Source organism: Eupeodes corollae, chromosome 3 (genome assembly GCF_945859685.1).
Source record: "Eupeodes corollae chromosome 3, idEupCoro1.1, whole genome shotgun sequence".
Lineage (NCBI taxonomy): Eukaryota > Metazoa > Arthropoda > Insecta > Diptera > Syrphidae > Eupeodes > Eupeodes corollae.
Window position 1 is genome coordinate 64179546 of NC_079149.1, and position 16337 is coordinate 64195882.

The 16337-nt window shown below is 30.2% G+C and overlaps 1 protein-coding gene and 1 long non-coding RNA gene across 12 annotated transcripts in view; one reads left to right on the top strand and one right to left on the bottom strand.

Annotated features, from left to right (window-relative positions):
• Nucleotides 1-16337, bottom strand: part of LOC129952807 (potassium voltage-gated channel subfamily H member 7) — a 76977-nt gene that overhangs the window by 30897 nt on the left and 29743 nt on the right. For 5 of the 11 annotated variants that reach the window (XR_008782391.1, XM_056065645.1, XM_056065647.1 and 2 more), the window contains exons 2-3: nucleotides 9619-11097; nucleotides 4652-4823 (exon numbers count right to left, since the gene is read on the bottom strand). Coding sequence is in view for 10 of the 11 variants with exons in the window: in XM_056065645.1 (XP_055921620.1) it covers nucleotides 4652-4823; nucleotides 9619-11097 (1651 nt within the window). In the remaining variant the exon portion in view is untranslated. The remainder of the gene's footprint in view (nucleotides 1-4651; nucleotides 4824-9618; nucleotides 11098-16337) is intronic. The other 6 variants (XM_056065648.1, XM_056065646.1, XM_056065655.1 and 3 more) reach the window with 3 other exon arrangements.
• LOC129952808 (uncharacterized) lies at nucleotides 11009-11969 on the top strand. Its single transcript, XR_008782392.1, has 4 exons — nucleotides 11009-11144; nucleotides 11213-11476; nucleotides 11546-11730; nucleotides 11781-11969. It is a non-coding gene; the product is annotated as an uncharacterized LOC129952808 (long non-coding RNA).

A 16337-nucleotide genomic window follows, 5' to 3' on the forward strand; every position in this document is an offset into this window, starting at 1 on the left:
TTTTTTTCTTTCAAAATTGTTCGAATTGCGAATAAAGATTTATTCCAAATAAATTGTATCTTTGGGAAGTAGGAATTATTTAATTATGCAAAACGAAGCATTTCACAGAGCTCTAAACTAAATCATATACTTTATTAGTTATTAATCATCTCGATCCAATGCAATTTATCATTTCTTACTCGGAACTTTTAGGTCGTGCTTAAATTTAGAAAACTTATAAAGACGTACAGTGTATTTTTTATTTACGTATGCAAACAGTACATAAACAACTTGAACTCATGTATTACTATTTGCATTACTTACTGACGTACAAAAAAATCACGTTAATTAACTACGAACTAAAAAGCAATTAACTTAACTCTCTTATAATTATGTATAACTATAAATAGCTGGTTACGTCTAAATAATTGTATTAAAAAAATCCTTTCCTTAACTTATTCAAATAATGTTATAAAAATGTAGAAATACTTCAAAGCAATAAAATATTAAAACTGAGAAGTAATTAATAAATTCAATTTATTGAATTTCAATGTTATTTAAATAAATGAGTTATTTTTTGTATGAACTAACCATATATCTACAGATTTTGAATGTTTTATTACGGTGACACTATTCTTAAGGTCTCGATTCTGTAATATAGTTAAGATTTAAAGGTTTGTAACTCTATTATACGAGTATGTGGATTAGGAGTGTAAAAAACTGTTGTTGTTTCAAAATAAAAAAACTAGATTTAAAGTTTCGACACAGGGTGACGCATACGTTTTTTCTTATGTATAATAAGCGCAGGCTCAAGGGGACATTTAATAAACAATAAATTAGGTGGCGCAACAGTCGGTTGAGAATTAGGACCTGCAGAAACACAGTTTGAGCTCTAGGAAAATTATCGGTTCACATTGATTTTGAATTTCTGAATACTGCAGTGACTAGGAAAGACAGAGTGTGGTAAGACACTCCACATTCACGTAGTACAGCTAAAGTACGAATCTCTGTATTTGACAGTACGACTAAGTTCGGCTCGAGTGTATACTGATGAACATTGCTAGAAGCTCGAGTATCACGGTTAATCTGTTTAAGGGGAGGAATGCCTCTGGCTACTTCTCTAGAACATAAACCTTATGATGATTACATCACAAATCAATTTAAATGCTCTATATTCAATACTATCCAAGAGGCTTAAGTAAGTTGCAGGAGCCCAGCCCAGAGTTGGAGTAATACTTCAGTTTTGGGCATAAATAAGTTAGTCTAGTAGAAAAAAGCCAGATCAAAAGGGGCGATTATTGAATCGCCTAAGGAAACCCAAACACCTTGCGCAAATTTTGGTGACATGCCGTATGTGATCTTTGCACAAGAGGTGGTTGGTGTGGTGACACACAAACCGAAAATATCGAAATGTTCAGTCTCATTTATACAAGTGCAATCCATGGATAATGGCAAGGGGGTATATCTAGCTTAAAGATACAAGGAAGTTTTGGATTTAAGAAGCATTAAATTCCATGCAACTTTTTTATTCCGCGTTGTACAATGCTGTTAAGGTCGGAATTTAATGATCTCATCATATTTTTTCCTTGCAGTTCCACATCCAAAGAAGAGGGATATGAGCTTGAAAAGCTAAGAGTACTATCTTTAGCGAAACAATGTATTGGATTAGTTGTTGCAGTTGTTATCAAGAATTGTTCCAAAAGAACATTGGAAATACAAAAATTATAATTGCAGGAAATCGGCCATCGTACATGTATAACTAATTATTCAATATAAAATGCACCAACTTGAGGAACAAATAGAGGTGTTATAATATTGTAGTGGTCATGACCCCCCCGGGGAGATAATTTGTTTGCTTTTTCGTAGGAATTTCTTTCATTACAAAACTTATCGTATTGCGTTAATGGATATGACCCCCATTATATTTTGAATTATTTATTTTCTGTATATGAAAACAATATTTTTATTTTACCACCTATTTAACTAAATAACATTGTTGCTAAAAGTACTACTTTTAACTGAGGAGCCTATGGCAAAAACGCAGCACAAATTCATCAACTTTTAACCAACTGACAATCCAGTGGTGGGTCATATGAGCCATAAAGCTTATACAGTTAAGTTGATTAGGATTTCATCTATAGATTTATTAGTTATTTAACGACATTCACCAAAAAGTGGTTTGCTGTCAAACCACTCAATTTAGAAGTTGAAAAAAACTTTAGTAATGCTTTAAGTTATTTTCATAAAAATGTTTCCAAGAAAAAGAGCAAATATTCAGGTTCTTAAGAAAAAGCCTTGAATAAGAGATTATCAATTTTATATTAAGTTGTCTTTAAATTCCTTTAGCTTTTAATCAAATATGACATTACGAAGGTAGATAAGTCGAAAAAAGTGGGTACCCCGATCCCTTGCGTATATCTGTCTCTTTTGGCCCCTGCAGTCCAAACAATTGTGTGATTGAAATTAAAGTTTTGAGCCAATTAGCGTAAGGCGTTTTTTTCAATTTTATTAACAAAAATAACAGCAGTCCCGATACAAATTTGTTGGTAAAACTTGCGATTTTTCTAAAACTTTCTCTAAATGTTGTGTTCTTAATTTGGCTTCTTTCTTCAAGAAAAACCTATTTTGGTATTGCTCCAGAAGGGCACCCCTCAAAAACCTTTATTTTATTTTTAAGTTTTCTCAAGAACTAATGAACTAATCTTCTCTTCTATGTGCAAGCTCTTTTTGATGTTCAAATTGATGATGATTTTTTATGATAAAAAATGTATTTTTTGTATTTTTAAAGAGATATTAATTTTGTTTACAAAACTCGATATCTCAGAAAGGGGTCAACATTAAATGTAAAATGTACATACATATATTTATAAGCTCTTTAAAAATTTAAAATTATTTTCGAACAAAAATAAGTTAATCTAGATTTTTTGACAAATAAAATGGCATTTTAATTTTTGAGAAAAACTTATTTTGCAGGTACATTTTCAAATCTTAAAATATAAGAAATATTTTTAAACAGACTTTTTGCAAGAAATTAGCAGGTTCAGCGACCCAGTCGTGCATTTTTTTTATTTCAAAATTGAATTATAAAATAAAAAATACGAAAGATCTTAAAAAAATTAAATAAATCTACTTTTAAAGTGGATTTCCTTTGGGTGACCTAGAAGTGATATTTAAACACGAATTTGAATCATATAAATGTCCCAAAAACAGCAAAAGTGGCACTTTTGTTAAACTAATGGCTAATTAAAAAACATAATAAAGGAGTCATATATATTGATATACAAGCTTTAAATATCTAGAGATTTGAAGTAAAAAGAGATTCTGAAACGTGTAATTTGTGAGTACCACACAAACGTTTCTTCCCAACTTATTTGCTTACCTTAATTTTTTTGAGAAATTATGTACTTAAATGCATCTTTTTCCTTAAATTCAAGAACCAAACATTTTTCTCACTAAAATGTTTAAGTTTTACTGACTCCTTTAAGATCAAAATACAAGTAAGCAGACTGTTAGCGATAGTAATAATACACTCCCAAAAATTGAGTTCGAAAAAACTTCATCAAAAAAAGGAAGACATTTCTTCATATCAGATCCGTTCTCATTTTCTGGATTGCATACAAGAAAAGTATATTTTATTTTTACGTTTTAAAACAATTTCTTACATTTCTGTTTGAAATGCAGCAAAAACCCTCTAAACTATTGTGTTTTAGCTCTTAAATATGACATATTTAGAAAACCTTTGGAATCTACTAATGTAGGGAGTCATATAAATTAAATATTTAGACCATACCTTTCTGGACAACAGTGTTCTAAAATAATTTTATAACTAAATTTATCATTTTAGCAATTGAAATGTGTAGAGGTTAGGTTAATATACTCGTACATATTATGTTATTTAAATTTTGTTAGCCTTCTTTCAAAACATTAAAGAACATTTTTAACCGGTGAGTAAAAACTCATCTAAGTGTATGAACCCCCGTGATAAAAAGTCTGGATTCGCCTTTGGCTATGATATATTTTTGGCTTATCCTATTGTTAGTGGATTTTTTTGTCAATGCCAATTTACAAGTAATGTGCGCACTTAATCACCAACCTATTCAATCAGTCCGAAAGTATATAAGGTGCTGCACCTAAATTCAGAGAACAAATTAAGTAATAGAAAATGCTCTAGATTCGTTTAAAGAAACGGTTTTATCTTAAAACCGGAATCCTAATCAAATAAATGTCAAGGTTAATTGAATCCAGAACAAAAGTAGTTGGTATTCATCATCGTACTAACGTGCCACCCTGTACATAAATAAAAGTAAATCAGTCAACGGAAAATTTTTAAATGTGAATAAACTGACATAAACCCAAAAAATAAATAACCCCTATATTTATGAGTAGTATTATCATTAGCTTGTAATTTTGAAACATCGAGTCACCCTGTATCTAAATTAAAATTAAAACGACCCTAATGTGAGTACATAGCGTAGTTAAAAATTCAAGTAGACATATACCTTCTAATCGTTCGTATGTTAATATGTATAGTGTTTTAGGATTATTGAATGTTTATTTGATGATTTGTATTTACTATGATGTTCAATTTATTATATGATGTATTAGCATAACGTGTATGTTATGCTCATGACTGTGATATAAGTATATCTGTTTTTCAAAATAAACAATAAACCTTTGTTCTTGCCATTTCGCTTCCTTGGTCGCATATTAGAAGAGCTTCATCATCGAAAGCGGTCACTAAAGAATCAGTGCAAGTATTTTCAAACGAGATTCTTAAATCGTTTTCGTTTAGAGTTGAGCAATAAGAACATCGAACTGATTCTTCACTGTCACCACATACTAATCTGAAAATAAAAAGAAAAAAATATTTAAATTTGAGTTAAACAATCCTAAAGTTAAACTTAAACAAATACAAATACTCCAATTTGACACAACTCTCTTCAAAAGGACATTTTTGTCTTCATCATAGTAAAAGTGGAAAACTAATTACATTTTGTCTCAATTCTCTTCAATTCCTCGCCGGCGTATTTACAAATATGTGTATATGTTTGTACATAATTGAATATTATGTAATTAATTAAATGTCATTTGTTCCGGCATCAGTCTCGCCCTAGGCAAACGGCTATCAAAACAAAAAATTGTATCAAAGCCATGTGTTCAAACAAATATACGAAGAATTTATGGGTATACGAGTATGATGTAAATAGGTATTTGATATATTTAATATTTAATGAAACAAATATTCGTTCACATGTCGATCATAGTTGCAGAAGTACGCTGGCTGGCTGGCAATGCGTGCATAGTATTCGCTTTAAATATTTGTATATGTACAGTACATGTCTACACAGAATTATTTTTATTTTGATCGTTTTCAAAGTGAATACCAGTAAGGTCGTTTATATTCCAATGGGTTATTTCAATAACCTGTTTTTATCAGACCCGTCAGAAAACCTGCACGTTTGTTTTTTGTATATGGTGATTAAAATTTATAGTAGAAGTCATTAAAATAGAGCCGAAATGATTTTTAGCTCGGTACATTTAATGAACAGTTATTATGCATACTGGGCTAGCAGTTGTGAATAAAAAATAACTCCTTTTTGAGAAATTTAATTTTAAAGAAAAGTACCTTTATTAGATAATTATACGAGTAACTGCATAAGTACTTTAAAAAATGAATATTTATAGTAAAACATTATTAATATACATAATATATCCTTATGTACATACATATGTATGAACATACATTGGGATAAATTTTTACATTAATGGAAGTGTTTACATTTGTTTTGTTTCGAATTATTATATAAAATAATTTGAAATATGTACATATATGTTTAAAATAAAAATCTCAAGGCAACCATAATTCGAACAGGGTAGTCTTTTCAAATTGTTAGATAGAATGTAATTTTTATTTAGCGCTTTCACGTTAGTAGTATTGGCATTTCATAACTGTCAAACTCAGCTGTCATTTGAAGTGTCAAAATATGAGTTGAATAAATGGCTGCGTTTTTTTTTAAACTTCAAAACTGACTTATTTTATTCTCGTTTTGTAGATGACCAATTTGCTAGGTCATACCTCCAGTTTAGTGTCCAACATTCAGAAGTTGAAGAACCTCACCCTGTTTCATTAAATGTTTTATCTTACAATAGTTTTGACTTCAAAGCTTAAATGTTTCTCTGCTTTTTGTGAACAGCGAAAGTTGTTTTTATTTTTTGACAGCTATCTCAATACAGCTATCCAACTCGTTTACAATATATCTATAAATCCAGCTATTCAAGATAGCCTAGCCTACTCGAGATTGAATGCAGCCAATTTGATACACTTATTCATCAAAGTTTGTACCTGATACCCTGTCAAATGAAAGTTTTTTAATAAAATGTGTTTCAAGTTCTAAACTATCCCAGTGCACTACACAAACATTTTATATAATTTCATGCTAAATTACTTTCTTAAAAAATCAGTTTGACTTATGATTCAATTTCATGAAGTTTTTTTTATTTAAACATTGGATTTCTAAGACTAAACACCACTGTAAACTCAGAACTGCTTCTCTATTATAACTCCAACGAAATTATTATATTGGAAATGCACTCAAGTTGTTTATGTTTCAATCAACAACTTTCAATGTCAATTGATCTCCCCTTCGTAGTCTACATTGCACTCTTTACAATTTTCATACAATTTCGAAATACATTATTGTTGTTGTTCTATCTGAAGAACTTACAATAGTACAGGGAGATCTTAAAAAAAACAACATTTTACATAACGTTATCAGATAAAGATCAAAGTAATAATACAATCAGAAGATCCCAAATCTGTTATTATAAGTATAGCAATGCATATTGTCACTCCTGTAATGCTGAGTTTTTAATTTTATTCTTTAATAAGCATACATATAAGTCATTTTAAAAAAGATTCGATCAATTTCAAGCATCAGTGAGCGCGGAAAATAAGAAAATGGGGACCGACCATCTAAAACCTAACGTCTGTTGTCACGTGGTCTTTCTTCTATGTCCCTCTGTCTTGTATTGATATCTTGTGTTGTATCACCTGATGGTCAATTCTGTATTTTATTTACCTACTTTTAAGACTTTATTGGTTAATTGGAGAAACAGTAACCAGCAGAACTGTCAATGTTTCAGGGTATACTTTAATCATACATTAGATGAATGTGAAGCTTATTCAAACTTCAAACCAGTTCTGTCACATTATTTCTTTCTATTGAGGAAGTACGATATAAAAATAGAGACTGTGAGATGATCTTTTCCACTACGCTTCACTAAAGACGGAATTATTCAAAAGTTAAATAACTTAAATGTTCTTGGCGCCGGCAGAAAACATTTCTCTTTGACTTTTTATGACAATTTAAAACTTCAATACAAATCTGACACTCTTTAAACGTACAGGTTATTTTTAACTATCTTGACAAGGGTATAAGTTAAAACTAAGAGGCTATTTACAATAAATTATTATATTGGAGTTACACGATATAACACCCCCTATACGTCACAATTTGATTTCGCTATTAAAATGCGATCAATCAAAATATGGGTAAGTTCATAAATGTAAAAATGCAACAGTTATGCAAGACTGCAGTCGGTAACTCTGTTCAAAAAAACAGTCTGACAGCTGAAATGCGACCAAACCTTCAGTCATTTTATTTCTGTTGCCGCTTGTTCTGACAAGATGAGTAGGTAAAATAATTGAATATTTATACAAATTTTGGCAAAAATAAATTGGTTTTTTAATTAATAATTTTTTAATAAGTTCAAATATATTATTTATACTTCATAGGAATGCATTTTTTCCACTCCAAACATTTGAAGTAAGTCCTAATTTTTCACTAGTATTCGACTTTTCAAAGAATTTTGTTAAGACACTAAAAACCCAAAATCCGCGTAACTCAAAGAAAAAATTTAAATATTTATGTCATTCTTTTTTATAGGCGCCTACTTTGATGACATTTATGAACTGGTTTTTGGTATTGTATTTCTGCCGCATTCTTTCAACAGATTTTCTGTTCATAATCTGTGCATTGCATGAATTTTTTTCGGCATGGCTTGTGCAACTAGTTGCATTTTTGAACTCACCCTATTTCTATGTTAGTTATGCAGTGCTACGTGTTTTTCGCACCTTAACCGAAAACTGATAAATTATGTTGGGGTTTTTTTTTAAACAATTACAATTTTAAATATAAAATAAAGAAAACATTTGGAAATCATGTTCGAATATACATTTCTTTTGAAAATTAGAAGGTTTAGTTTCTGTAAACAATAAAAATATATTTATGTATGTACATACATTAATTTTTGATTAGCTCTAAAAGCTAAAATATTTTTTATGTTGACAAATCTCCCTTTTGCTGTAACACATTGAACATACATTTTTGTCCATCCATTGGACCTTTTGTATCAATTTGTATCATGTCGGATTCACGAATTTTACACAATCAATAACATCAATGTGTGACTTCTATGTTTTGACTTAATTTTATAAGACTGAAGTGGCATTTATCTACATATGTATATAATTGACATTGTAAACATTTTGTTTAAAAACTTTCTTTCGAATTAGCTATTTATGATATTTTGAAAATAAAACAAAAAAACGCAAAGCAGTAAGTTATAATGTGTTAATTTTGTCTTGTCTTAGTCCTCAATGTGAAGTGTTTATGGCTGAAACACAAAAACGATTCAGCTTCGGCTTCAACTGCGTACGTTGAGCCTGCTTCGAGGTTGCTTCGAATGACACTTCCAATATGACATTTCTAAAATGGAACTTCTGTCATTAGCAGCTGTTTTTATTTCTCAAAATAAAAAAATATGAGTTTTGAAATCGAAAAAATTAAATTTATCGCGGAAGTAGCTTAAACAGCCTATTATAACCAATGGGAATACCTCCAAATGTATTTTGTTTGTTGACTTTTTTACAGGTGTTGAGCTGCCAGACAAAGCAAATTTGAACTAGAGGTTCCGTTTGGAGTCATTACGTTATTTCCTTACGAATGCAACGTAAGGTCGAAGCTTCATTGTGTGAGCATAGATTGAATTCCTATGGCTGAACTCGTAAACGTCAGGTAAAGCCGAAGCTGAAGCGTATTTGTGTTTAGTCATTATGAATGTAATACAACGTTAATTTTCCTTAAAAGACTTAGGTATATCTACTTATATTTTCTCTGATCCTCCTGAGATTGGAACCGATGTCTTTTGCTCTAAGCACCAATTTAAGGCATTAAGGTATAAATTCATTCCATTTTCAACTATCTTATTTTATATTACAGGTAGAATTATCACGAACAATAAAGTGTAGATGGTAGATACCTTCTGTAACACAAATATTTGTTCCTATTCTAAACCTATAAATTTAGTTTTTCTTTTGAACTCGACATTTTCAAAACCTTGATTTTATTAGTACCCTTGTCTTAAAAAATAAACCCTGTCCCATAAATACTAAGAAGTATACTTTATTTTATATATCTATAAAATTCTAGATGTATCTTTTTTATAGACGTTTACTGTATCACAGGCATGTATTTGGAAGGGATTTACAGGTAACCAGAATCTATCACTAACCTAGTGGAATCTTTTGAAAATCAAAATATATAATAAATAACATAACACATATAAAAATATAAATACCTGTCGTTAACTTTGTAATTCTTGTGCTTTTTATTTGTTTTCCTATTGAAACTATTTGTGCAGGATACCGATGACTGCTTCGATGAGGAACAATTTTGCAATGACGCCTTTATGGAACCCGTCGCAGTTGTTGTAGTTCTAGTATAATCTGTTGGCGCACTTAGCTGCCGATTGAATTCCGCCTTTCGTCTTGTAATATCTGTTAAGCAGAGTTTATTAAGATGTCCATTACTAGAGAGTGAATTTTTCGGTGATAAATTCAGATTTGTGTTGTTTGTTGTTCTGCAGGTAAGATTGTGTTGTTCGCATGCAAGGTTGCAGCTTTTATTAATTTTTGTGCGTTTGTTCCGGCAGAGGGTGTCTTTTGAGTCTGTCCTTACACGAGGTCGATATGTCGGATATGTTTTAACAGATCCATTAGCTATGAGCGGCCGTATAGCCGATAGAGACAGAGAGCCCGTGGATAAGCCCGACGGCTGCTGCTGCTGTTGTTGTTGCTGCTGCTGCTGATATTGCTGTTGCTGGTTGTTACCTTGCTGCGTGCTACTTTTCTTTTCGTCGAGGTATTGATTCAAATATTTATCACTCGGATGCAACGAATTATCCGACACCGCATTCGATTTCACTATAATTTGGTTTTTCTTTTTAACGTTTCCAGCAGCCTTCAGCGAGAAATTACGTAACTTTTTTGAATGCTCCTTTATTTTATTGTTTTTCAAAAACGATGGACTGTTTGCAATGCACTTAAATATGTATGTTTTATTACTTACCAATGGATGGTTTTTACTACTTGAACAGTTACTACTGTTTGCGTATTCACTTTTAAGCGCCGAGTTTTGTTTTGCATATATGTTACAATCACTGTAATGACTCTTTAGCATCAAATGATTATCATCTATGTGGCTATAACGCGTTATTGGATCAGAATTACTGAAATTATGAGCAACTATTTTCTTAAAACCACTATATGAATATACATTACTATCAGCACAATGGAAATCGGGGAAATTTCTTTGATCGTCCCCTACGACAGCAGCACTACTGCCTGTGCCACAACTATTATGACTACTACTGTTTACAATGCTTGTACAATCTAAGCGGTGTTTGTTACTTGATTGGCCATTGTAATAACTATCATATGAATATTGTTTTCCGGTAGCATTGTGATCGAGTGCTCCAACGGATGGAGGATCATCTTGAAATACACTAGGCAAATATGAACCCGGAGTGTTGTTGACAATATGATCGTAGAGAAGGGATTCACTGTCGTCGCCGTCAACGTTCCTCAAACTTATTCGGTTGATATTTCGCGCCGCACATTTAAGAGACTCACAGCTACACGATATCGATTTCTGTAAATTTACGGTCTTGCTTATATTACTTATGTTGTGACTATTGTTGTGTGCGCTTGTGAGGTTAATCAGAGACTGCCGTAGCAAGTGATGACTCAAATTTTGCTGATCGTTCGAATTTTCTCCGCTGGAAATATACAGAATAAAAACGAGAATTGCGCATGAAACTGATTTGTGAGTTCTCTGTCTCTGTATATGTTTTTTTTTAATGTTAATGTATGTGTTTACTGTTTATGTTATAGGTATGTATGTGTATATGACTGTGTGGATCAGTAGCTGTTTGAATCGAATGTATGTATGTAAACAAAAAAGTGTAACAAAATTTAGACTATATACATACATACATACAATATAAACTATAAATTGTTCAATTAAAAATACAATAGTTTTTAAATTCCAAGCCGTGCAATGAATTTCATTCTAGTGCTTAAAATGAAATTAAAAAAAATACACAAATGATATACCTACAGTTCAGATCTAGACTAGAGATGGTGTAGCATTGATTTGTATATAAATATTTTAATAAAGTCTTATAAAACAAAATACTTATGTTTTGTGTTCTCTTATTTTTGTAGACAAATTTTAAACAAAACAAAAAAAAGGAAATTCTACCCCCCAAACGGAAATATACACAGTTCAATTCAAATACATATTTTCTAAACAACTTAGTTTGGTTTTTTGTATATATTGTGGATGAATCTTCGATTGACGAAACCTGGATAAGGATATAAATTTGTAACTCTCAAAAAAATTTTATATGGTAAATGAATGCCTACATAAATTTTAATTGTATTCATTTCATAATTTCAGGTAGATATTTTAAAATGCACTTTACCGCATATTGGAAATATTATATTTCAGAATTCTGTTATCTGCATGACACTGTAATGCAGTAAATAAAAAAATACGTACGTATATATGAGAAAAATAAAAACATTTCTCGTTATATTTCATCTCAACGTTCCTTATATTAAAATACGAGTACTAAATCTTTAACAAGTGCATTTTCGCATGTTCTTAGCACTTAATTTATTTATTAATTATTAATTACTAAAAAGAATACAATAAAAGTCGAAGATACATGAAAATTAATATTTCGTGTACATGTACATACATACATACATACATACATATATTCACAATAATACTAGTAAAATTACAAATAAGTCAAATTTCTAACAAATTCGTAAGTTTATACGACTTTCCATGTTTATGTTTATTAACTTCCCATAGGAAATTATTGTAATGGGTCTGATTTGTCAAATTGAAAATTTTGACATTTCTCGACGTTTCAAGGTCCTAGATATTTAGAAAGATGTCTGTGCGTACGTCCGTTCGTCCGCATGTGTACGTTCGCGACGTTTTTTCGCTGTTCATACCTCAAGAACTAGAAGAGATATCGACTTCAAATAAATAAAGGAAGAAAGATGCAGAAAGGGCTCTCAAGAAAATTGTTTGGACGGTTTTTTTACCATAGCAGTTTAAAAAAAGGTGAACATTTTGGTTAAACCCAAATATGTCATGAACCATAATGAAGCTAGAGACTTGAATTAAATTTTATCTTGTATATTGCAACGTGATAGAAAACCAACATATTTTCGGAAAAAATCCAATTAACATATATTTTTTAAACCATAAAAACTGAAAAAAAATTTGTCACCTCGAAAATTTTACAACTAAAATATGATTTCATTTCTAAAACAATCTTGTGCAACGAAGAATAAGGTTTTTGACAAAAGTTAGTAAAAATTGATTTTCGACTCAAATATCTTTTCAAAAATTTGAGATAATAGCTCCTAACTAATTTTAACTTATAAAAAATATTGTTTTTAACATTAGAAAATATTTTGAGAAAAATCTAATTGACAGTTTTTCTTACAAAAAATTAAAAACCGAAACAAAAATTTAAAAGGTGGTAGAAAATAATTTCAACTAATATATCTTTTCAAACATTAAACATATTGTCTTCAAACTTTTTTTTAATTCACAGAAAAAATTGTTTTCGATATTCATTAGTTTTTTTCTTTTTAATCCAAAAGTCGGTTTTTCATACAAAAATAAAATCTACAATTGTACGCAAATTTTGTTAAAATTGATGTTCGGTTCTTGATATCTCTCAAATTAAATGAAACTCATTTCTAGAAATTTATGAAATGCGACTAAAATTTGTAACAATTTGTTTTCAACTAAAAGTCTTTTTAACAAAACTAGGTTTTCCAACTAAACTATTTCTTATATGAAAAATATTGTTGGTAATTTTAAAATTTTGAAGAATAATTCACCTGATAACTTAACACGAAAACCTACAAACCTTTTAAGCAAGACAAATTGGCAGACGGGATGGGAAGTTATCAGTGTGGGTCGCATCCCAGCCTCTTTTTTACAAGGGAATTTAAACTTCGGTCGTACTGTCAAGTACAGAGATTCGTTCTGTAGACGTACTATTCGAATGTGGAATGAATTGCCACACTCTATTTTTCCTAGCCATTGCAATTTTCAGGAATTCAAAACCAATGTGCACGGACACCTCTTTTCAACCCCTCTCTCGCTTTTTTAGTGCTCACACTATGTCTACAGTGTGAGTTCATTATAAAAAAAAATTAACTCGTAACACAATTCTTAGCAACATTAAAAAATTCATATGGCTCAAAACCACCAAGCTTTCAAATTTCTAAATTGGTTTTATGACAAAAAAATGATGACTTTTAGCTTATACTGTTTTAAAATTTGTATATTAATAAACTATGACAGGGTAGCGCACAGAACTCCATACTTTATTAGAAATATTTGTTAGTATTCATTTTCTTATAGAAACCATCAATTCGGGAACGTTTTTCTAAGTTTGATAAAATCAACAAGAACAAAACAAAGCGCATAATTTAAGCTTTGATTTATAATATGAGTGTATTATTCTAAATACAAAATTAGTTGGAATTTAGTCTCCGACGTAGTGTAAAAATGTCGGCTACAAAGTTAGTGCACACTGGTTTTGACGTTTCACAATCAGCTGCTTGGTAAGGACACAAGAATTCAATATGAAATGAATCTTTCGGTATTTAAATACAAAAATGAATCAATCATATTATATCTTCTATTTGGTTTTATTGAATTTAAAAAGAAAACAAAAACTATTTAAAGTTCTGAAAACATTTGTCATTAATATGACAGTTCCGGATTAACTAGCTTTGTAGTGCAGTGAGCTTTGTGAATGCGCCCATTGTTGTCTTCCTCGACTGACGTTTGACACCGAATGTCTGGATTTACTTACAATTATTTTTGATCGATTATCGATATGTTCACTGAAATGACTTTTGCGGTATTGGACAAATTATTTTTGCATTTTTATAGTTAAAAATAAATAATCTTTTAATATCCTCTTTAAAACTACATTTTGTATAAAAAATACGGTGTTTTGAGTACTGACCGGGGTTAAGTACCTAACATTTCTTAATTATATATATTTTGGACTTGTTGTTGAAGATTGTAAATTAGGACGCGTTCCAGAATTGATTTTCTATGCGTGTATATTGATTTCATTTAAGGTTAGTTTTAGTATTGTATTCATTTTTTTTTCAATTAAGTCAAGATTTAAGGCATTAAATTGTTAGCAAAGACAATAATTCTGCTCCTTCGTGATTTTGAGCCATATAGCATAGATGCATTCGAAGAAGTATCTCACTTTGAAAATATTATATAATACAACATTATGTATAGTTACGTTAATTTCAAGAAAAACAATTTGGATTGAGTTACTTTAAAATCTTGTTAGTATGTTCAAAAAAAAATCGTTTTAATAGTATACAAAAGTTCGCACCAGTTATAGCTATCATTGAAATCGATCCGCAAACATTTTTAAATCGAGATTTGACGGTCTTTTGAAGTACAAATTATATACTGATCGATCGGAAACCACTCAAAGAATTTTGTTGGGAAAAAAAGTATCATTATGCATTTATTTTTCTCTAAAAATGTATGTATCTTATGTTCAAAAGTGCAACGAATCGTTCGACTGATTTGTGTTCCAATTTCATAATTCCAATGACAGATTTCTGTCAGTAAAAATTTGTCGTTGGCTTTTAATCAGGAACATTTTTTCAATGACAGAAATTTGTAATGATAGCTATAAACGACCTGTCAAACAAATTCCAATGTTTGTTTTCAATGATGAAAACCAATGATAGCTATAACTGGCACCTATATAGTTTTTTGTACATACAGAATTTTACCATGCAGTATTACGACGTACAGTATTTTCAATTTAGTATTATGACCCATACATTAAACTCCAATGCATATACTTATAGATGAGTTTTTAACAATTATTTTTGTTTTCAAAACAATCCTTTTGACAATAGCGGATGTGTCAATATTGAAAACATATCATCAATTTTTGTAAAAAATAGATTCGAAAAAAAGTGTTTCCTCTTAATTTAAATATAATTAAATACTTATGACATTTTATTTAAGATATTAAGTATTATATAAAAAATCAATAACTGTTCGCAACTTAACTACATTATGTACCGCTAATATATTGTACATTACTTATTTCAGCTCCCTTGTTTAGGAAAACTACACCATGGAGTAAGAATTTTCCGAACTCAAACTAAAGGCAGTTGCCTACCGTTCCATTTGAGTCCGGAATATTTGCATTCCGTTGTTTAGTTTTCCTAAACAAAAGATCTGCAATAATACATTTTAGTTATGTTTGTGTATACTTCTATGATAACTTATTTAAAAATATCAGAGATTACAGCTATTTCAATTTGAACTTACAATCTTAGTTTTTGACAGTAGTGGAAGTGATTACGTCCGTTACTTGACACAAGTTCTTTTAAACTGATGAATTCGAAATCATAGACTGGTTGTAGAATTAGAAGAAAAATAAAGAACATTTCTCCACATTTTTTTAATAAATCAATGGAGTCCGAAGAAGTAAGATAGAAGCTAAATTTGTATGTTTTGGAAATATAAGTTCCTCTTGTTCAGATTAAACGTACAACTTTGCAAAATCACAAAACGAAACCTTTATCGTCCCGTTTCTACGTTAAACTCGTATCTACAAAATTGTATTTTTTTAAAATATGGTGTTTATTCAGAAAATATAGCAATTTTTAATCTCAATATAAGTACACAAATCCAAATATGATCCATGTCGAATTATAGATTATCAACAAATTAAAGTTGAGTGTTTTGTATATAGTAAAGGAAATAATTCGTTCCATTGTTTTATTGATTTTAACAAATCATGGTTTTGTAGTTATGAGGTTTACATAGAAACGGGACTATATGATTTCTATATATGGATTCTGAGATGTAAGGCTTCTATAGAAATTAGCTTCTTGTCTCTCAATTGAATGCATTTTC